The 24125-nt window shown below is 46.5% G+C and overlaps 1 protein-coding gene and 1 long non-coding RNA gene across 2 annotated transcripts in view; one reads left to right on the top strand and one right to left on the bottom strand.

The window, feature by feature from the left end:
• Positions 1 to 1117: 1117 nt before the first annotated feature.
• LOC138967354 (uncharacterized) overlaps positions 1118 to 24125 on the bottom strand; it is a 221119-nt gene continuing 198111 nt past the window's right edge. The window contains exon 2 of the long non-coding RNA XR_011455930.1: positions 1118 to 1437. This is a non-coding gene — a long non-coding RNA (uncharacterized lncRNA). The remainder of the gene's footprint in view (positions 1438 to 24125) is intronic.
• LOC138965953 (trissin receptor-like) overlaps positions 10972 to 24125 on the top strand; it is a 29284-nt gene continuing 16130 nt past the window's right edge. Inside the window, exon 1 of the mRNA XM_070338037.1 lies at positions 10972 to 10990. Within this exon, the coding sequence (XP_070194138.1) occupies positions 10972 to 10990 (19 nt within the window). The remainder of the gene's footprint in view (positions 10991 to 24125) is intronic.

Genomic DNA, 24125 nt, shown 5'->3' on the forward strand with positions numbered 1-24125 from the left:
TATTGCCAGTTTACATCGATAGAATGAGTAACTCATTTTTGACCTGAGTTCAGATGGGTCCAAAAAGTGTTCGAGACAATCTGCAAAATTAATTCTTTAAAAATTGCTCGCTCTTTACGGAGGGCACCTAGGATGTTCCCGTTTGGTGAGCGTTCAAATGGAAGGGTGTTTGTACTGTGTGTAAAAGCCTGACAGTATCTGTGATGGTTTACGGGAGGCTTACTGTCCGGGCGTGATTTCCGGTATTGAATATTCATAACAGCCGTCCAGCACCAAAACGAGGCTCCATTTATATTGTTGTAGAGGAACAAGTCCACGAAAATAAATTCTTTGAAAATTTCTCACGCTCGACAGAAAGCAGCCAGGATGTTCCCGTTCGGTGAGCGTTCAAATGGAAGTATGCTTGTACTGTATGTAGACGCTCGGGGAGCTCTGTGATGGTTTACGGGAGGCTTACTGTGCCCTTAAAGCTCCGTTCGGCGAGCTTCGCGAAGCATTCTTCGCGCAGTCGACTTCGCCCAGTTAATTTGAGGCTTTAGACACAGGCGTTCGCGCTTAACAACTTCCGGATCCTTCGGGACTGCAGGATTCTGCCGTACATAACAGTGTTGTTGTTTTCTTCTGTACAGCTTTCCCCGGCCTACATCGAGGTTTTAACCGTCGTATACTCCGTGCTGTGGTTCTTCTGCGTCATCGGTAAGTGACGAACGCAATGACGTCAACACGTCCACGCATACCCACAAGCAAGCAAACACATGGCTAACTGCGGACTCGCAGAGGCCAACTTTTGTCATCTTGAGTAACTTTTCATTTCATTTTCGTTGGCAGTCTATTTGTTTCGTTTTTTGATTTCATTTTCATTGCGAGATATGATTTAAAAAGCTCCGTTTTATATTCTATCTGACTGGCCAAAGAGAAAATGAATATAAGAGCAATATGTTGGAAGTATTTAACGTAAAGTATTACAATCTATTAATGACCATTGTTGCCTACATTAAGGGTGTAGGCCTATATCTTCTACTTTCTTTCTTTATTTGGTGTTTAACGTCGTTTTCAACCATTCAAGGTTATATCGCGACGGGGAAAGGGGGGAGATGGGATAGGGGAAAGGGGGGAGATGGGATAGAGCCACTTGTTAATTGTTTCTTGTTCACAAAAGCACTAATCAAAAAATTGCTCCAGGGGCTTGCAACGTAGTACAATATATGACCTTACTGGGAGAATGCAAGTTTCCAGTACAAAGGACTTAACATTTCTTACATACTGCTTGACTAAAATCTTTACAAACATTGACTATATTCTATACAAGAAACACTTAACAAGGGTAAAAGGAGAAACAGAACCGTTAGTCGCCTCTTACGACATGCTGGGTAGCATCGGGTAAATTCTTTCTCGTCCCAACCAATATGGGACTCCCCCTAACCCGCGGGGGGTTATCTTCTACTCGCAGACAAGTGAACAATATACATCTCCGACAGTTTTGGGTATGGGCTGGTTGAGAGGATTCGAAAGACGGAAAAGCCATTCAATCTGGGGTTGTTTTTTTAAACTTAAAAAATTGAGAGAGAAAAAAAACACCGACAACGCTCGGCGCTGAAATTGTTTCGTGCAAAATTCAGCTGAGTTTGTTTTGCTTACACAGCGCATTTCAGCCGACGCAGGGAAATGCAAACGATCATTTATTTATTCTCCAGACATCATACAGTGAAATCAGTCTCTGGAGTAATATTAGCGCGTGGGGGCTCGGGGGCTTTTTGTGTTTTGTGTTCTCACCGTTTTTATATTTAGTCAAGTTTTGACTAAATATTTTAACATCGAGGGGGAATCGAGACGAGGGTCGTGGTGTATGTGCGTGCGTGTGTGTGTGCGTGTGTGTGTGTGTCTGTGTGTGTGTGTGTAGAGCGATTCAGACTAAACTACTGGACCGATCTTTATGAAATTTGACATGAGAGTTCCTGGGTATGAAATCCCCGAACAGTTTTTTCATTTTTTTGATAAATGTCTTTGATGACGTCATATCCGGCTTTTCGTGAAAGTTGAGGCGGCACTGTCACGCCCTCATTTTTCAACCAAATTGGTTGAAATTTTGGTAAAGTAATCTTCGACGAAGCCCGGACTTCGGTATTGTATTTCAGCTTGGTGGCTTAAAAATTAATTAATGACTTTGGTCATTAAAAATCTGAAAATTGTAAAAAAAAATAAAAATTTATAAAACGATCCAAATTTACGGTTATCTTATTCTCCATCATTTGCTGATTCCAAAACCATATAAATATGTTATATTCGGATTAAAAACAAGCTCTGAAAATTAAATATATAAAAATTATGATGAAAATTAAATTGTCGAAATCAATTTAAAAACACTTTCATCTTATTCCTTGTCGGTTCCTGATTCCGAAAACATATAGATATGATATGTTTGGATTAAAAACACGCTCAGAAAGTTAAAACAAAGAGAGGTACAGAAAAGCGTGCTATCCTTCTTAGCGCAACTACTACCCCGCTCTTCTTGTCAATTTCACTGCCTTTGCCATGAGCGGTGGACTGACGATGCTACGAGTATACGGTCTTGCTGAAAAATGGCATTGCGTTCAGTTTCATTCTGTGAGTTCGACAGCTACTTGACTAAATATTGTATTTTCGCCTTACGCGACTTGTTTCAGTTTCCTATTACTTTGATTCATGTTGCTGTCAGTGTGATGACAGAAGACTATGAATCAAAGCTTATCCCGAATCACACGCCGCTCGTTTGTGTAAATCTATTTGCATTTCACTCATGAAACACCACTTGTACACTCATTTTCATTTTGTCTCTTTCATAACTTTATTGTCCCATCGCTGGGTCGCTTCCTTCCAGAGGAAAGCTAGCAGCAACAGAGTCGCACTTCCCAGGTGTGTGCGTGTATAGGTGTAATCAGCCACCTGCACTTACGGCAGGATTACAGAGGTCTTTTGAGACCGGCACGGTTGGCCAAGTGGTAAGGCGTCCGCCCCGTGATCGGGAGGTCGTGGGTTCGAACCCCGGCCGGGTCATACCTAAGACTTTAAAATTGGCAATCTAGTGGCTGCTCCGCCTGGCGTCTGGCATTATGGGGTTAAAGCTAGGACTGGTGGGTCCGGTGTCAGAATAATGTGACTGGGTGAGACATGAAACCTGTGCTGCGACTTCTGTCTTGTGTGTGGCGCACGTTAAATGTCAAAGCAGCACCGCCCTGATATGGCTCTTCGTGGTCGGCTGGGCGTTAGGCAAACAAACAAACTAACAAACAGAGGTCTTTTACGTGCCGCAGTGGTGACACGGGGGGTGGAACATGGATACCGTTTGCACATAAAGTTGACCCATGTCCGTCCCGGCCCGTATTCGAACCAATGACACTAGGATCACAAGTCCAGTGCTCTACCAACCGAGCTACCGCAACACCCCCCACCCCCCCCCCACACACACACAAACACACACACACCCTCCCCAGGGCCATTTCCCTGAACTTCGGCTAATAGCTGTTTTCATGCCTTGCAAAGTCCAGCATTTGATCTGTCCCATTATACACTTACTAATACACTTAACTATCTCTTGACGTGATCTTTTGCGCATTGAAAAGTCCATTTTCCACCGGAGCATTGTTGCAGTCAGGGTAAGCATTTCTGTGGATGAAGTGCTGAAACAAAAATAACTTTATGACACCATACACACACCCACGCCCGCACTCAGGCACGCATGCAAGCACGCGCGCACACACACACACACACACACACACACACACGTACGTACACACAACACACATGCACACACATACCCACACATACACACACACACAACTGAACACACACACACACACACACACACACACACACACACACATACTAACACACTATAACACACACATCCGCATTCATCGATCGAGTTACATGCTACATGGACATCTTTTCGAAATCTGCTTTGTTATCAGAGGAACATAAACACCAAAATGTTCTTTCTGCTATCGGTACATTCTAAAATTTCAACAAAAATAAAGCGAACATTTTTGGATTGTATAATTAGAGTTGCATGTTTTCAACTTTCCAGCCGCAAAACAATGAACGATTTCTTTTTCAAACTCAAATGAAACTGTCAACTGTCAACAATGCGATAGTTTATTTTCTTCTCATAATTGATATTTTCCACCATGTTTTATGTTTGCTGCCTCGACATCGTTCAGGTAAAATTTCATTTTCGATCACTTTGGGCAGAAATCAGAGTAGACGCAAATTTGTTCATCAGATTTTTGATTTAACTCATTATTTTCTCTTTTCGCTTTAATCATAGTTTGGTTTACATTTCCTCATAGCATCTGTCTCTGTCTCTGTCTCTGTCTCTCTGTCTCTCTCTGTCTCTCTCTTTTTCTCTCTCTCTCTCTCTCTAAAACACACATACACAAACGCACATACGCTTGCTCGCTCGCACAAACGCACTCGCGCATGCACGCACGCACGCACGCACATACACAAACACACACACACACACACACACACACACACACACGCTCTCTCTCTCTTTTTCTCTGTCTCTTTCTCTCTCAAAAAAAACCACACAAACACACACACACACACACACACACACACACACACACACACACACGCACGCACGCACGCACGCACACACACCTCCTCCCACACACACACACACACCTTCCGCCCTCACATCCACACGCGCAAAACACACGCACATGCACACTGAAGGAGGGGAAGAAATCACGATAAATGAATAGCCTTGACATGAGCGTCCTCGCATTCAAAGTCATCTTTCGTCTGTAATTAATGACAGCATTGCGTTCAGAACCTCTTTACCTGTGTTATAACTTCGAATTTGGCTCAGATTTTCCCCAAAAGACCAACAAAAATGCTTTAATTTGCACAAAAACAGTTCTTCATGGCTATTTCTATCATCATAAAGCGTTGTGATCACGTAAATGTTTATTTTCTATAATCACTATGTTCAAACGAAGTCCTGCTTCGTTATATGAACGGCACATGATTATTTCCCCCTTTTCAGCCAAAAACCTGGACACGTTGTTATGTTTTATTTGTGTTTGTCATTTGTTATTTCCACCAAACAATATTTACGTATTAAAATATTCACTAATTGACAACGATATTTATGTCTAATGTTGTCGTCGGAAAGGAAACATTCAAAATATGTAATTTTGTTACTATTTTCATAAACCGAATGATGTTTTGTCTTTTATTCCTGGGATGTTGACGCGATACTTTGACACAGCATGCTATTTTCATATCTTTACAGTAAACGTCTTGTAATAAAATTAAATCATTTTCTTCGTATCAGATTATTTCCCTTGAATACACGTTCCGTTGAAATTGCTGAAATTGCTACAATCATCAGCAATAAAAGAAATACAACAACAAACAAGTCGCGTAAGGCGAAAATACAACATTTAGTCAAGTAGCTGTCGAACTCACAGAATGAAACTGAACGCAATGCCATTTTTCAGCAAGACCGTATACTCGTAGCATCGTCAGTCCACCGCTCATGGCAAAGGCAGTGAAATTGACAAGAAGAGCGGGGTAGTACCGTAAAGTACCTTGTAAGCGCCCACCCCCCCTGTGCACCAATTCCGACCCAAAGTAGGGGGTGGGCGCTTACTAGGTACTACACCCTATGCACGAGCAGTTTTCAGAAAGAAATGTGATCTTTGATCACTTCGTAATCATATCTTCTTTCTTTTTTCATCTTCCATTGTTTTTTTTGTTCGTATTGTCATTAGAAGAGCTTGGGTAGACAAATGTCGTCGCATCCTTTTCTTGTCTGCCTACGTCTTCTGGATATGGGCAGCAGTCTATTTTACTTGGCCAAAGACTGTTTTCGGCAAAAAGCGAGAGAGAGAGAGAGAGAGAGAGAGAGAGAGAGAGAGAGAGAGAGAGAGAGAGAGAGAGAGAGAAAGAGAGAGAGAGCGAGAGGAAGGGGATTATTATTGTGTGTGTGTGTGTGTGTGTGTGTGTGTGTGTGTGTGTGTGTGTGTGTGTGTGTGTGTGTGTGTGCGTGTGTGTGTGTGTTTCCATTGGCGTTATGTGTGTGTGTGTGTGTGTGTGTGTGTGTGTGTGTGTGTGTGTGTGTGTGTGTGTGTGTGAGTGTGTGTGTTTCCATTGGCGTTATTATCCAAATAGTCAAGAACTGACAGCTTAAATGCAACGGTGTACGATTTGATCCGCGGCATCTTGTAATCATTGACTTGCAGGCGTTTAGATCCAAGGCGTGCAGACACACTTGAAGGGTTTGCAAGAAAGGGAAATCATTCACAAAACTAGCAGATCAAGTGCGGAATTTTTATTTCCCCTGATTTCAATGGTGTAAAGTGGGGGGTGGGCGCTTACAAGGTACTATACCCTATGCACGGTTTTGGACTAAAAGTGGGGGGTGGGCGCTTACTCGATACTGGGCGCTTACAAGGTACTTTACGGTAGTTGCGCTAAGAAGGATAGCACGCTTTTCTGTACCTCTCTTTGTTTTAACTTTCTGAGCGTGTTTTTAATCCAAACATATCATATCTATATGTTTTTGGAATCAGGAACCGACAAGGAATAAGATGAAAGTGTTTTTAAATTGATTTCGAAAATTTAATTTTCATCATAATTTTTATATATTTAATTTTCAGAGCTTGTTTTTAATCCAAATATAACATATTTATATGTTTTTAGAATCAGAAAATAATGGAGAATAAGATGAACGTAAATTTGGATCGTTTTATAAATTTTTATTTTTTTTTACAATTTTCAGATTTTTAATGACCAAAGTCATTAATTAATTTTTAAGCCACCAAGCTGCAATGCAATACCGAAGTCCGGGCTTCGTCGAAGATTACTTGACCAAAATTTCAACCAATTTGGTTGAGAAATGAGGGCGTGACAGTGCCGCCTCAACTTTCACGAAAAGCCGGATATGACGTCATCAAAGACATTTATCAAAAAAATGAAAAAATCTTTCGGGGATTTTATACCCAGGAACTCTTATGTCAAATTTCATAAAGATCGGTCTAGTAGTTTAGTCTGAATCGCTCTACACACACACACACACACACACACACACACACACACACACACACACACACACACACACACACACACACACACACACGCACATACACCACGACCCTCGTCTCGATTCCCCCCTCTACGTTAAAACATTTAGTCAAAACTTGACTAAATGTAAAAAGTAACTTCCGTCTTTGGCATAATCTTCGTGAAAATCATTTGGATCTGATGTTTTTGTTTGCTAGGTGCTATGTGATACTTTATCACATCGAAAATCAAGTTCATCATTCTTTTTACATTTAGTCAAGTTTTGACTAAATGTTTTAACGTAGAGGGGGGAATCGAGACGAGGGTCGTGGTGTATGTGCGTGCGTGTGTGTGTGTGCGTGTGTGTGTGTGTGTGTGTCTGTCTGTCTGTGTGTGTGTGTAGAGCGATTCAGACTAAACTACTGGACCGATCTTTATGAAATTTGACATGAGAGTTCCTGGGTATGAAATCCCCATACGTTTTTTTTTCATTTTTTTGATAAATGTCTTTGATGACGTCATATCCGGCTTTTCGTGAAAGTTGAGGCGGCACTGTCACGCCCTCATTTTTCAACCAAATTGGTTGAAATTTTGGTCAAGTAATCTTCGACGAAGCCCGGACTTCGGTATTGCATTTCAGCTGGGTGGCTTAAAAATTACTTAATGACTTTGGTCATTAAAAAACTGAAAATTGTAAAAAAAATATTTTTTTTATAAAACGATCCAAATTTACATTCATCTTATGCTCCATCATTTGCTGATTCCAAAAACATATAAATATGTTATATTTGGATTAAAAACAAGCTCTGAAAATTAAATATATAAAAATTAATATGAAAATTAAATTTTCGAAATCAATTTAAAAACACTTTCATCTTATTCCTTGTCGGTTCCTGATTCCAAAAACATATAGATATGATATGTTTGGATTAAAAACACGCTCAGAAAGTTAAAACGAGGAGAGGTACAGAAAAGCGTGCTATCCTTCTCAGCGCAAGTACTACCCCGCTCTTCTTGTCAATTTCACTGCCTTTGCCGTGAGCGGTGGACTGACGATGCTACGAGTATACGGTCTTGCTGCGTTGCATTGCGTTCAGTTTCATTCTGTGAGTTCGACAGCTACTTGACTAAATGTTGTATTTTCGCCTTACGCGACCTGTTTATTCTTTTTACATTTAGTCAAGTTTTGACTAAATGTTTTAACATAGAGGGGGGAATCGAGACGAGGGTCGTGGTGTATGTGTGTGTGTGTGTGTGTGTGTGTCTGTCTGTCTGTCTGTCTGTGTGTGTGTGTAGAGCGATTCAGACTAAACTACTGGGCCGATCTTTATGAAATTTGACATGAAAGTTCCTGGGTATGATATCCCCGGACGTGTTTTTCATTTTTTCGATAAATACCTTTGATGACGTCATATCCGACTTTTTGTAAAAGTTGAGGCGGCACTGTCACACCCTCATTTTTCCATTAAATTGATTGAAATTTTGGCAAAGTAATCTTTGACGAAGCCCGGGGTTTGGTATTGCATTTCAGCTTGGTGGCTTAAAAACTAATGAGTGAGTTTGGTCATTAAAAATCGGAAACTTGTAATTAAAATTATTTTTTTATTAAACGATCCAAAAACAATTTCATCTTATTCTTCGTCATTTTCTGATTCCAAAAACATTTACATATGTTATATTTGGATTAAAAACAAGCTCTGAAAATTAAAAATATAAAAATTATGATCAAAATTAAATTTCCGAAATCGTTTTAAAAACTATTTCGTCTTATTCCTTGTCGGTTCCTGATTCCAAAAACATATAGAAATGATATGTTTGGATTAACAACACGCTCAGAAAGTTAAAACGAAGAGAGGTACAGTAAAGCGTGCTATGAAGCACAGCGCAATCGCTACCGCGCCAAACAGGCTCGTCACTTTCACTGCCTTTTGCACTAGCGGCGGACTACGTTCAGTTTCATTCTGTGAGTTCCACAGCTTGACTAAATGTAGTAATTTCGCCTTACGCGACTTGTTTGTTTTGTTTTGGGGGAGTGTGGGGGTTGCTTTTCTGCAATACTTTTTTCGCTCCATTGTATAAGCCCCATGCTTTTTACAACTGGTAATGTCCATGGGTTTCTTTAAAAACTGGTTGTTGTTGTACTTTACGGAAACCTAATCGCACTGCAGACAGCCACTAAAACCACTTCGCGAATGAATGCACTTGCAGGATATGCCAGATTTGTCCTCGTATCGCTGAACTGAATAGGGCTAAGCCGACGAGCAGCTGCTTAAACGGATTCGAAAAGGACACCCCATCTGTTACATGCGCGTGAAACATGCATCGTCTTAGAGCGATAGAACGACATTTCTAGATAAGTTCACAACAGAATGAGGGACAATGTTAGTGTCGAGAGGTAGAGACGGTACACATTTAAAGTTATAAACCCTACTCTTCAAAAACAAATCGTCTTTGCAGACTGTAAAAGGAAAGTTATTCTTTTCCGACATCTAAGGGACAGAGCTCGCACGATTTCCGGTCAATAAAAAGCCACATGCGCCTGTGCAATTACAAAAAAAATAAATCAATAAATCAAAAAGTCAGATGAAAATAATAAGTAACCGACCTACCGACCCTTATTTTTTGGCCTTCTCATCGAAAACAAAACGTTTTTCTTGTGTATTATCTTTGTAGATCTTGAACGCTTATAGCATTTGTCAGGTTGATCGGCGATGTTGTCTGAACAAGATGGGCTTATTTTGTACGGTCGATTGTTTAGAGTTAAGAATAGGAGAGGTAATCAATCCATCCATGTGATGGCAATCTTACTGTCCCTTTATCAAAGCGTTTAGAAAATGTTTGTTTAAACCTATAGAACTATATGCAGGTGAGAGCATATGGGAAGCACAATCAAACCAAGTGTGGTAGTGGGTGCAAAACTATCTCTGTGTCTCTCGGTGACAGGCGGCTTAATGGGCGGTTCTGGTGAGGTTATGCCCCCTCTTTCTCTCGGCTGGTAACTGGCGCCACCTCGCGGCAAGATCACACGAGAAAGGAAAAAAAACTTGCATTGGTCTCTTCTTCTTCTTCTTCTTCTTCTGCGTTCGTGGGCTGAAACTCCTACGTACACTCGTGTTTTTTGCACGAGTGGAATTTTACGTGTATGACCGTTTTTTACCCCGCCATTTAGGCAGCCATACGCCGTTTTCGGAGGAAGCATGCTGGGTATATTCGTGTTTCTATAACCCACCGAACTCTGACATGGATTACAGGATCTTTTTCGTGCGCACTTGGTCTTGTGCTTGCGTGTACACACGGGGGTGTTCGGACACCGAGGAGAGTCTGCACACAAAGTTGACTCTGAGAAATAAATCTCTCGCCGAACGTGGGGACGAACTCACGCTGACAGCGGCCAACTGGATACAAATCCAGCGCGCTACCGACTGAGCTACATCCCCGCCCTTGCATTGGTCTCAAATAGCATATCGGTTTGGTAACAGTTCGTGTGTAAGTCGTGCATTGTATACAGTAAACAGACAATGGTCGGTTCAGGTGAGGTTATACCCCTTCTTTCTTTCGGCTGGTAACTGGCGCCACCTCGCGGCACGATCACAGGAGTTGTCTCGCGTTATCACCCCAGAAGCGCTCATTCTTGTTTGTCTCCCGTATATACGAGGTATGATCCAAATAAAATGATCAAACGTGATTTTTTCAGAGACTGTTCGGGGTATCTGGCCCAAAATACAGCGGTCATTAGAACTACTCTCCTCCTACATCGATGCAAAGTCACAAGCCAATCAGAAGAGGTCTTAAGAGCTCAGATTTGACGGCTCTTTTGAGGTCCTGGGTGCAGTGAATCTTGTTGGCAAAAAGTCTGATTTTCAAAGATGGTATAACCGGAAATCACAAGGGGTGTAATCAGGTCTGAAGAATAGTAACCTAATGGCGTCATCTCCTAAAGGTATATAAGTTAAATGGTTGGCCTTTCAAATGATATATTACTTTTTGTAATCAGTGGCCTGAGACTTGTATAATCGCGGTTTCATCATTTTGTTTGAATCATATACTGTTCAAAAAAAGAAACGCATAGCTTGTAATATTTGGTTAATTTAGTTATATGGCTACAAGGATATCCACCAAACTGCAGAAAATGTTTATCTGGTCGTCGACCTTTCGTCCATTGCCACAAGTGAGCTCTGCACGTGACGCATGCGTTATCAGTGGCTACAATGTCAAAATTGCTCATTTGGCATGACCACTCGTCATGCTTCAGTGTAATCTCGTGAAACTCGGGGAATATTGAGCTCTCACCATGTCTTCCAAAACCCATAAAAGCGGATTGTTCGCCACAAAGAAATCAGACGACAATTCAGCGACGAAAGATGGCCCGATTGAGCAGAGAAGACCGCCACATTGCATTGGGTCGTTTACAAGCAGGCCAAAGTCAAAGTGCAATCGCCAGGCACTTCCACGTGTCCCAGAGCACCATCAGTAGACTGTGGGTCAGGTTTCAAGCCACTGGCTCCGTTGCTGACTTGCCACGAGCGGGAAGACCAAGGGCGACAACTGCTGCTCACGACCGCTTCATACGGCTCCGCCACCTCCGGAATCGTTTCCTGTCGGCCTCATCTTCTGTCCAGGCTCTCCCCGGGCCACACCGATTATCGGACCAGACCGTGCGGAACCGCCTGCATGAAGCTGGTTTGAGAGCTCGCAGACCTCACAGAGGAGCTGTCCTCACCCGCCGCCATCGCCAGAACCGAGTGCAGTGGGGCAACCAGCACCTTCGCTGGACCGTCCGGAATCACTGGAGACACGTGTGGTTCAGCGACGAGTCCTACTTCCTGCTCCAGCGACATGATGGTCGGAGGAGGGTCTACCGGAGAGTAAACGAACGTTACGCGCCCAACTGTGTGGATGAGGCACCCGTTCATGGTGGTGGAGGCGTCATGGTGTGGGGGGCGATCAATACCGCTGGAAGGAGCACCCTGGTGCACGTCCAAGGGCGCATAACTGCCCAGCGATACGTGGAGGAAATTCTGCGCCCACACGCCCTTCCTCTTCTGGCTGACCAGGATGCCATATTCCAGCAGGACAACGCTCGCCCGCACACAGCACGACTCACCACCCAGTTCCTCACCGACCACCATGTCCAGGTGCTTCCCTGGCCATCCATGTCGCCAGACATGAACCCCATAGAACACCTCTGGGATGAATTGGACAGACGTGTGCGCAGGCGAGAAGAAGCGCCGGCAAATCACCGCGATCTATTGCAGGCACTTCAGGAGGAGTGGGACACCATCCCACAGCAAGATATCCGGCATCTGATCCAGTCCATGCCCAGAAGGTGCCGGGCAGTTGTTGCTGCTCAAGGCAGTCACACCCCCTACTGACTTGACAGCCTCGGCACCCAATCTTATTGATTGACTGATTGATTTGAAGATGCAAATGAACTGTGTGTGCATTCAACTGTGTCCATACCAAATTTCAAACAAATAATCTAAATATTGGATTTTCTGTTAATTTGTTTGAAAAATAAAACAAATTTGGCAAGTAGCAACTATGCGTTTCTTTTTTTGAACAGTATACCTCGTATATGTGTGTGTTCGAGTATGTGCGAGTGTGAGCGATGTTGACAGTTGGCAGTTTTATTAGACAGTTTTAAAAAGAAATCATTCATTGTTTTGTGGTAGAGTTGTTAAAAACAGGCCACTGTACTCAACAACCCCAAAATGTTTATTTTTGTTGAAATTTCAGAATTTACCGATAGCAGAAAGCACATGTTGGTGTTTATGTTCCTCTGACACCGAAGCAGATTTCGAAAAAAATTAGCATGCAAATAGATCGTAGTGTGTGTGTGTGTGTGTGTGTGTGTGTGTGTGTGTGTGTGTGTGTGTGTGTGTGTGTGTGTGTGTGTGTGTGTGTGTGAATGCGTGCTTGTATGCGCGTGCGTATGTGTGTGTGTGTGTGTGTGTGCATGTGCGTGCGTGTGCGCGCATGTAATTGCGTGTCATTGTCTCTCTCTTCATCCTGTGCAGGTCGCACCGATCAGAAGTTAATGAGGATTACCTCATTTTAGTTCATTATTTCAGCATGAAAGTGGCATGCATTTCATCCCTTAAATCCACGCATCATTAGATATCCTTGCAGTTGGAAAAGATGGTCTAATCGTTTTGATTACTCCTCCAGCCCTGTTCTTCCACCCTCCCCTCGAGCCCTATTGCTGTCATCCTCCCTCCCCTCGAGCCCTATTGCTGTCATCCTCCCTCCCCTCGAGCCCTATTGCCGTCATCCTCCCTCCCCTCGAGCCCTATTGCTGTCATCCTCCCTCCCCTCGAGCCCTATTGCCGTCATCCTCCCTCCCCACGAGCCCTATTGCTGTCATCCTCCCTCCCCTCGAGCCCTATTGCTGTCATCCTCCCTCCCCTCGAGCCCTATTGCTGTCATCCTCCCTCCCCTCGAGCCCTATTGCTGTCATCCTCCCTCCCCTCGAGCCCTATTGCTGTCATCCTCCCTCCCCTCGAGCCCTATTGCTGTCATCCTCCCTCCCCTCGAGCCCTATTGCTGTCATCCTCCCTCCCCTCGAGCCCTATTGCTGTCATCCTCCCTCCCCTCGAGCCCTATTGCTGTCATCCTCCCTCCCCTCGAGCCCTATTGCCGTCATCCACCCTCCCCTCGAGCCCTATTGCTGTCATCCACCCTCCCCTCGAGCCCTATTGCTGTCATCCACCCTCCCCTCGAGCCCTATTGCCGTCATCCACCCTCCCCTCGAGCCCTATTGCCGTCATCCACCCTCCCCTCGAGCCCTATTGCTGTCATCCACCCTCCCCTCGAGCCCTATTGCTGTCATCCACCCTCCCCTCGAGCCCTATTGCTGTCATCCTCCCTCCCCTCGAGCCCTATTGCTGTCATCCTCCCTCCCCTCGAGCCCTATTGCCGTCATCCTCCCTCCCCTCGAGCCCTATTGCTGTCATCCTCCCTCCCCTCGAGCCCTATTGCCGTCATCCTCCCTCCCCTCGAGCCCTATTGCTGTCATCCTCCCTCCCCTCGAGCCCTATTGCTGTCATCCTCCCTCCCCTCGAGCCCTATTGCTGTCATCCTCCCTCCCCTCGAGCCCTATTGCTGTCATCCTCCCTCCCCTCGAGCCCTATTGCTGTCATCCACCCTCCCCTCGAGCCCTATTGCTGTCATCCTCCCTCCCCTCGAGCCCTATTGCTGTCATCCTCCCTCCCCTCGAGCCCTATTGCTGTCATCCTCCCTCCCCTCGAGCCCTATTGCTGTCATCCTCCCTCCCCTCGAGCCCTATTGCTGTCATCCTCCCTCCCCTCGAGCCCTATTGCTGTCATCCTCCCTCCCCTCGAGCCCTATTGCTGTCATCCTCCCTCCCCTCGAGCCCTATTGCCGTCATCCTCCCTCCCCTCGAGCCCTATTGCTGTCATCCTCCCTCCCCTCGAGCCCTATTGCTGTCATCCTCCCTCCCCTCGAGCCCTATTGCTGTCATCCTCCCTCCCCTCGAGCCCTATTGCTGTCATCCACCCTCCCCTCGAGCCCTATTGCTGTCATCCTCCCTCCCCTCGAGCCCTATTGCTGTCATCCTCCCTCCCCTCGAGCCCTATTGCTGTCATCCTCCCTCCCCTCGAGCCCTATTGCTGTCATCCACCCTCCCCTCGAGCCCTATTGCTGTCATCCTCCCTCCCCTCGAGCCCTATTGCTGTCATCCTCCCTCCCCTCGAGCCCTATTGCTGTCATCCTCCCTCCCCTCGAGCCCTATTGCTGTCATCCTCCCTCCCCTCGAGCCCTATTGCTGTCATCCTCCCTCCCCTCGAGCCCTATTGCCGTCATCCTCCCTCCCCTCGAGCCCTATTGCTGTCATCCTCCCTCCCCTCGAGCCCTATTGCTGTCATCCTCCCTCCCCTCGAGCCCTATTGCCGTCATCCTCCCTCCCCTCGAGCCCTATTGCTGTCATCCTCCCTCCCCTCGAGCCCTATTGCTGTCATCCACCCTCCCCTCGAGCCCTATTGCCGTCATCCTCCCTCCCCTCGAGCCCTATTGCCGTCATCCTCCCTCCCCTCGAGCCCTATTGCTGTCATCCTCCCTCCCCTCGAGCCCTATTGCTGTCATCCTCCCTCCCCTCGAGCCCTATTGCTGTCATCCTCCCTCCCCTCGAGCCCTATTGCTGTCATCCTCCCTCCCCTCGAGCCCTATTGCTGTCATCCTCCCTCCCCTCGAGCCCTATTGCTGTCATCCTCCCTCCCCTCGAGCCCTATTGCTGTCATCCTCCCTCCCCTCGAGCCCTATTGCTGTCATCCTCCCTCCCCTCGAGCCCTATTGCTGTCATCCTCCCTCCCCTCGAGCCCTATTGCTGTCATCCTCCCTCCCCTCGAGCCCTATTGCTGTCATCCACCCTCCCCTCGAGCCCTATTGCTGTCATCCTCCCTCCCCTCGAGCCCTATTGCTGTCATCCTCCCTCCCCTCGAGCCCTATTGCTGTCATCCTCCCTCCCCTCGAGCCCTATTGCTGTCATCCTCCCTCCCCTCGAGCCCTATTGCTGTCATCCTCCCTCCCCTCGAGCCCTATTGCTGTCATCCTCCCTCCCCTCGAGCCCTATTGCTGTCATCCTCCCTCCCCTCGAGCCCTATTGCTGTCATCCTCCCTCCCCTCGAGCCCTATTGCTGTCATCCTCCCTCCCCTCGAGCCCTATTGCTGTCATCCTCCCTCCCCTCGAGCCCTATTGCTGTCATCCTCCCTCCCCTCGAGCCCTATTGCTGTCATCCTCCCTCCCCTCGAGCCCTATTGCTGTCATCCTCCCTCCCCTCGAGCCCTATTGCTGTCATCCTCCCTCCCCTCGAGCCCTATTGCTGTCATCCTCCCTCCCCTCGAGCCCTATTGCTGTCATCCTCCCTCCCCTCGAGCCCTATTGCTGTCATCCTCCCTCCCCTCGAGCCCTATTGCTGTCATCCTCCCTCCCCTCGAGCCCTATTGCTGTCATCCTCCCTCCCCTCGAGCCCTATTGCTGTCATCCTCCCTCCCCTCGAGCCCTATTGCTGTCATCCTCCCTCCCCTCGAGCCCTATTGCTGTCATCCTCCCTCCCCTCGAGCCCTATTGCTGTCATCCTCCCTCCCCTCGAGCCCTATTGCTGTCATCCTCCCTCCCCTCGAGCCCTATTGCTGTCATCCTCCCTCCCCTCGAGCCCTATTGCTGTCATCCTCCCTCCCCTCGAGCCCTATTGCTGTCATCCTCCCTCCCCTCGAGCCCTATTGCTGTCATCCTCCCTCCCCTCGAGCCCTATTGCTGTCATCCTCCCTCCCCTCGAGCCCTATTGCTGTCATCCTCCCTCCCCTCGAGCCCTATTGCTGTCATCCACCCTCCCCTCGAGCCCTATTGCTGTCATCCTCCCTCCCCTCGAGCCCTATTGCCGTCATCCTCCCTCCCCTCGAGCCCTATTGCTGTCATCCTCCCTCCCCTCGAGCCCTATTGCTGTCATCCTCCCTCCCCTCGAGCCCTATTGCTGTCATCCTCCCTCCCCTCGAGCCCTATTGCTGTCATCCTCCCTCCCCTCGAGCCCTATTGCTGTCATCCTCCCTCCCCTCGAGCCCTATTGCTGTCATCCTCCCTCCCCTCGAGCCCTATTGCCGTCATCCTCCCTCCCCTCGAGCCCTATTGCTGTCATCCTCCCTCCCCTCGAGCCCTATTGCTGTCATCCTCCCTCCCCTCGAGCCCTATTGCTGTCATTCACCCTCCCCTCGAGCCCTATTGCCGTCATCCACCCTCCCCTCGAGCCCTATTGCTGTCATCCTCCCTCCCCTCGAGCCCTATTGCTGTCATCATCCCTCCCCTCGAGCCCTATTGCTGTCATCCTCCCTCCCCTCGAGCCCTATTGCTGTCATCCTCCCTCCCCTCGAGCCCTATTGCTGTCATCCTCCCTCCCCTCGAGCCCTATTGCTGTCATCCTCCCTCCCCTCGAGCCCTATTGCCGTCATCCTCCCTCCCCTCGAGCCCTATTGCTGTCATCCTCCCTCCCCTCGAGCCCTATTGCTGTCATCCTCCCTCCCCTCGAGCCCTATTGCTGTCATCCTCCCTCCCCTCGAGCCCTATGGCTGTCATCCTCCCTCCCCTCGAGCCCTATGGCTGTCATCCTCCCTCCCCTCGAGCCCTATTGCTGTCATCCTCCCTCCCCTCGAGCCCTATTGCCGTCATCCTCCCTCCCCTCGAGCCCTATTGCTGTCATCCTCCCTCCCCTCGAGCCCTATTGCTGTCATCCTCCCTCCCCTCGAGCCCTATTGCTGTCATCCACCCTCCCCTCGAGCCCTATTGCCGTCATCCACCCTCCCCTCGAGCCCTATTGCTGTCATCCTCCCTCCCCTCGAGCCCTATTGCTGTCATCCTCCCTCCCCTCGAGCCCTATTGCTGTCATCCTCCCTCCCCTCGAGCCCTATTGCTGTCATCCTCCCTCCCCTCGAGCCCTATTGCCGTCATCCTCCCTCCCCTCGAGCCCTATTGCTGTCATCCACCCTCCCCTCGAGCCCTATTGCCGTCATCCACCCTCCCCTCGAGCCCTATTGCTGTCATCCTCCCTCCCCTCGAGCCCTATTGCTGTCATCCTCCCTCCCCTCGAGCCCTATTGCTGTCATCCTCCCTCCCCTCGAGCCCTATTGCTGTCATCCTCCCTCCCCTCGAGCCCTATTGCCGTCATCCACCCTCCCCTCGAGCCCTATTGCTGTCATCCTCCCTCCCCTCGAGCCCTATTGCTGTCATCCTCCCTCCCCTCGAGCCCTATTGCTGTCATCCTCCCTCCCCTCGAGCCCTATTGCTGTCATCCTCCCTCCCCTCGAGCCCTATTGCTGTCATCCTCCCTCCCCTCGAGCCCTATTGCTGTCATCCTCCCTCCCCTCGAGCCCTATTGCTGTCATCCTCCCTCCCCTCGAGCCCTATTGCTGTCATCTTCCCTCCCCTCGAGCCCTATTGCTGTCATCCACCCTCCCCTCGAGCCCTATTGCTGTCATCCTCCCTCCCCTCGAGCCCTATTGCTGTCATCCTCCCTCCCCTCGAGCCCTATTGCTGTCATCCTCCCTCCCCTCGAGCCCTATTGCTGTCATCCACCCTCCCCTCGAGCCCTATTGCTGTCATCCTCCCTCCCCTCGAGCCCTATTGCTGTCATCCACCCTCCCCTCGAGCCCTATTGCTGTCATCCTCCCTCCCCTCGAGCCCTATTGCTGTCATCCTCCCTCCCCTCGAGCCCTATTGCTGTCATCCTCCCTCCCCTCGAGCCCTATTGATGTCATCCTCCCTCCCCTCGAGCCCTATTGCTGTCATCCTCCCTCCCCTCGAGCCCTATTGCTGTCATCCTCCCTCCCCTCGAGCCCTATTGCTGTCATCCACTCTCCCCTCGAGCCCTATTGCTGTCATCCTCCCTCCCTAGCCCCTTAAAACAATCAGCCCTGTTCTTCCACCCTCCCCTCGAGCCCTATTGCTGTCATCCTCCCTCCCTAGCCCCTTAAAACAATCAGCCCTGTTCTTCCACCCTCCCCTCGAGCCCTATTGCTGTCATCCTCCCTCCCTAGCCCCTTAAAACAATCAGACCTGGTGATCAAGATTTGTGAAGAGATTTTGGACCATTGTAATTGACACAAGAAAAAAGGGTTGATCAGAGATATCAACAGGGCCAAAACATGTTGTAGAACATGGGGGGGGGGAGGAGGGATTAGTTGTGTGTGCGACTTTGAAAACGTAGAATGGAACTCCGCATAAAAGAACGTTCCAACGTAAAATCAAACTAACTCCTTTATACCGTATTTTGCCATGTTTAGGCACGGTCATGAAAGGGGTTCCAATGGTGCAGCCATAGTCGTATTTTTAGAGTATGCACAAACACACGCCTCATCCCCTAGATCATTGGTGACCTGAAGAAAGCAGTTAGAGCTGGGTTCAAGGCCATGCCTATTCAGGAAAGCTTCCGCGCCATTGACAATTTCGGAGGTGTAATTTGATAACACCTCAGTTTTGGAGAAAAGGTAAATGTCCGACCATTTTACCTATAGACTCGAAACTCTGTAGAATGGTCGTGGACGAACTAAAGTTCATGCACAACAGCTATCAAAATATTTGTTAAATTCAAATGACTGAAAAAATAACCCCTTCGTTGCAAAGTTTCACTTGCGCAATATGCGCAAATTTAATCAATGATATGAACGCATTCATCCATGGGAAATGTCCTGATCCTGCCTGCAATTGCTGTATTGAAGGCATTGATTGTCTAATGTTGATTAATGTATACTATGTCATTTGAATTACCCCAATCCACTCATATACAGAAAAATAAACGACTGAAACGGGAATCAAAGGTGGGAGCAGCAATGCAACTTCAATCACGGTATCATCAGTGGAAGAAAAGTGACTAAAAAGGAGGAAGCACCAATCCACACATAATCACAGTAACATGTAACACAAGGTGACTCGGATGAAGCAGCCACCCAACTAATGTATTATGACAATGAGCAATCTGCACATAACATAAAACCATCAAAGCGATGTTCCTTAAAATAAAATGGTATCCAGGTCACTTGGGTTCAGTTATGTCATAGCATAAAACAGCTCACTGCTCCCATGAATTGTTCTGAGCCTTGCAATGATAAGTAAAGCAATGAGAGCAGATCTGATGCAGTGCACTGTCAATCATTGGCCGGCTGAAATATACTGCAATCTTGATGCAAATTACCATGTAATTTTCTTGGTAATATGGTCATCACTGCAGGCAGTAAAAGATCACCCAACGTTTTGCAATGAAGAACAATGAAGTTATTAGTCGAACAAAAAATAAACAGACGAATAAAGATTGAAAATTGTCAAATGCAATGGGGCTGGATCTCCCTGTTGAAGAACTTTGAGCAAATGACCACAAATGAGCTAACAAAGAATACTGTACGAAAGTACGAAATGTTACTTGCACTGCAAGATCTCCCTGTTGAGAAACTTTGAGTAAAAGATACCCATTTTATTGCAAAGAAGACATACAGAGTAACATGTATATGAACAGAGTGCGAAGAATTCAAACAAAGAAGACCCGACATTTTTAAAATTATGTCAAATGCAGAGTGGCGGAAAATGTGTTTCGTGAGGAACTTACAGCACACACAAACACAACTATTTGCAAAGTGTAAAAACAACACGAAGAGAGTGAGAAGAACGAGTAACAATTAAAAACATTGCAAGAAATAACAAAATGTCATATGCAGTGACGATTCTGCTGCGGAACTTTTAGTTTTAGTAACAAGTTACGAAGTTCCTGTAAATAGTTGACACGTTGTTCAAACAACATGAACAAAATGAGAAAAAGAGCAAAATAAATGCAATGGTGACAGTTCTTCGCGTACAGAAATGTTCAGTGTGTCGGTGGCCAAAACAAGGAATTCTTGTGAAACCTAGACATATTGCATAACACCAGCGGCGGAGCACGCAAGAATAATGGTTCGATATGAAGACTCGACAGAGTAAACCCTATCATTATCTCCAGAGCGCTTCCAGTAGAGGCTGCCCGCGCTCGTTCACTGATACAAAAAGGTACCAAGTGTCGGTGTCTAACTGTCCCTCTCAGCGGGAGAGTTGCTTTGTCATAACCCCCTCCGTCCACTTCTGTTGTTTCAATGCCGGGGTGAGGTCAACGGTCAATCACAGCCCACCCCAGTCGCGAGACACTCAGCTGGTCGTGGGCTTTGCTTTGCTTAATCCGAATGTTGTACTCCGATGTAAGTAGACATAATGATAAAGAAAATTTGCTGATTCAAATCAGCAGGTTCCCAGACGTTCCTTCATGTAATTTTTAGGTGAATGGTCAAAGTGGTTTCTTGCACACACTCAGTCATCTTGCACAACAATGCAACACAAAGGAACTTAGTCGATAAATATCGACAGGGGGCCGACAAATGGTTTAAATGTGAAAAGTGTGTATATGGGTGTGGGTCTGAAACAAACAAACCAACAAACCATGTGAACCCCAAAGTCATGCGCCCACACGAACACACACACACACACACACCCACGCGCGGGCGCTGTAGAACACACACATAATATAGTAAATACTTCGACACAGTGTGCGTATAATGTTGTATTTGTTTAGTTTCACTTTCAAAGAAACCACAAAAAAGAAATCAACATGAACAACTTCAGAGCTCTTACTTTGATTACAAACTGCATGATTTGGATAAAAGTTGATCGGTTTGATCTAATGCTGATTTCAGTGTTTTTTTCAGCGGCATAAGTCAGTGCTTCGTCTCGTATCGAAAACAAAAGCAGACGACAAATTTAGTCAGTTGGAGTTGTCTCCCGTACTCCTGTAGCATGCACTGATCTAAAAATAATCCACTATTCAGTTTAGATCAGTGCGCTGCACCGAGACGGTTCGGGAATTCCCAACAAAAGAAAAGATCCGCACAATATCGTCCCGGTCCCCGCGCGCACTGCTCGGCGCCACGGCCAATGACCGATTTCTGTGGCTTCACCACCGCGGCACTCCAAAAGTAGTAGTCCGCGTAATGCAAGCGTCTGTTCTTGAAAATTTCCCACTGATCTAAAAATAAAACCAGTGCAATTTCCTCGGTCGGGCTTTGCCACAGAAACTCACGGTTTAGTAAAATGTACAATGTATTTTCTGATTTGTTCGCAAAAGCTTTTTTTCTTTTTTCTTTTTTTTAACATAACAATGTTTAATGTCACTGTTTGTTTAAAAGAACATGGTCACATTTGTAAAAAAAAAATGTTAGATTAGAAAATAAATAACATTTTGGTTCATAATTTTTCCTACACCTGTGCTGAAAATAAGAAATAAAAATGTTGGTATATAAGTCACTCAAATACAGGTTAGTATGCATGGCTCGGTTTGAGTTTGTTGCGGTTGACCCTGCACAAATCAATCTCTGATGTTTTTGTTGAACAATTTTATAATTCACAACTTCCTGTGTTACACAAACTCAGTGATGACCAATTTTGCCTCCACCCCTCCCATAGGGTGACGGATTTCACAACTTTCTACAGATGAACAACAATGTTGCCTTCACCCCTCCCATAGGGTGACGGATGTCACAACTTTCTGTGTACACAAACTGATGACGACATAAGCGCATGTGCAAACGCCTGCCGACACCCATAAGCTTCTATCTATATATATATACGACTTGTGTCTGTGTGTGTATCTGTCTGTCTGTGTCTTCGCGATGCACGGCAAAAGTTCTCGATGGATCTGCTTCAAATTTGGTGGGCTTATTCACAGAGACCCCGGACACAACCTGATCGATGAGATATTTCAACACGTGCTCTCAGCGCGCAGCGCTGAACCGATTTTCGTTTTTCACTGCACGTTACTATTTTTAGATCTCCCTTCCTTCGTGTGGCGTCAATCCATATTCCCGTTTGTACGTTACTATATTTAGAAGGTCACTGCACGTTACTATTTTTAGATCTCCCTTCCTTCGTGCGCCGGCGAAGCCGGCGTACACCCGGCAAAGCCGGGTCCCCGGCGACGGCCGGGTATTCGGCTCTACTTCTTCCCGGCGAAGCGGGTAATCATCTAGTTCAGCTATACATACATGTGAGCCAACGCCAGCGTAATACTAGGGCTCATGGCCCTAGAATAACCAAGTCAGACAAAAAGTGACTCGAGGGGAGTCGTAATCCAGTTTGTAATTTCTTTCATCGCGATTACAGCAATGTCTCGATTTGTGCGTCTTCTGTCAGTGTGTTTGTTCTAATGATCGAATTATTCCTTGGGGGGGGGGGGGGGGCAGTGGTGGTTTGGAGGGGGGAGGGGTCGTGGGGGGAGGGGGGAGAGAGAAAACTTCTTCGGGTTAGAAACAGCTGGTATCTGACCTGCTATCCTAAAGCATCACAGGGATCAAAGGAAAGGGGGGGGGGGGGGTATTGTCGATGGTAATGGTGGCGTGTGTGATCTGTTGGCAGTAAAGGGGGGGGGGGGATGGCGTTGGGTCTTAGTGTATGAGAAAAGGGGACTGGCAGGGAATTAGGGGGGGGGGGTAAGTAATCGGCGGAGATATGCCTATTCTTAGCCTCAATATAGAGGCTTCTCCCAGCTGATAAATCACTCAATTTCGGCCACACAGACCTATACACGGTTTAACTGGTGGAAAAGTAACCAAGATATCATTAAACTTCCGATGCACTCAAAGAGAAAATGGACAGCACTGACAATTTCTTCTTAACCCACAAATGTACTGTTACCCCTCTCCCCCGCATGTGTTGACTGTCCTAATGTTCAAGTACAAGACATTCCGAAGAGGATGTGAAGCGAAGCACTTCTGTCTTTGCATGCAGGAATTGCCTAGTCAGTCTACGGAAAATGGCACCATAACCAAGGATTTATTGCTAAAGAATTTCTGTTTTCAGATTCATGTTCTGCTATGTTTGTAGTATGTCTGGTCAAAAATCGAGAAAAATATAATTATTTTTAAAAAAGTTATCAAGTGTGTTTTGTCAGTGTGTATTTTATCACAAAGCGATTCTACGTTTTTTACATTGTCTGAACTGTTTTGACACCACGAACATCAAATATAACATGCAAGTCACAGTTTATGATTACAATATAAAACAAGTCGCGTAAGGCGAAAATACAATATTTAGTCAAGTAGCTGTCGAACTCACAGAATGAAACTGAACGCAACGCAACGCAGCAAGACCGTATACTCGTAGCATCGTCACTCCACCGCCCGTGGCAAAGGCAGTGCCTGTGGAATTGACAAGAATAGCGGGGTATTCGTTGCGCTGAGAAGGATAGCACGCTTTTCTGTACCTCTCTTCGTTTTAACTTTCTGAGCGTGTTTTTAATCCAAACATATCATATCTATATATTTTTGGAATCAGGAACCGACAAGGAATAAGATGAAAGTGTTTTTAAATTGATTTCGAAAAAAAACATTTTGATAATAATTTTTATATATTTAATTTTCAGAGCTTGTTTTTAATCCGAATATAACATATTTATATTGTTTTTGGAATCAGCAAATGATGGAAAATAAGATAAACGTAAATTTGGATTGTTTTATAAAAAATGTTTTTTTTTTACAATTTTCCGATTTTTAATGACCAAAGT

Source organism: Littorina saxatilis, linkage group LG5 (assembly GCF_037325665.1).
Source record: "Littorina saxatilis isolate snail1 linkage group LG5, US_GU_Lsax_2.0, whole genome shotgun sequence".
NCBI classification, from domain to species: Eukaryota; Metazoa; Mollusca; class Gastropoda; order Littorinimorpha; family Littorinidae; genus Littorina; species Littorina saxatilis.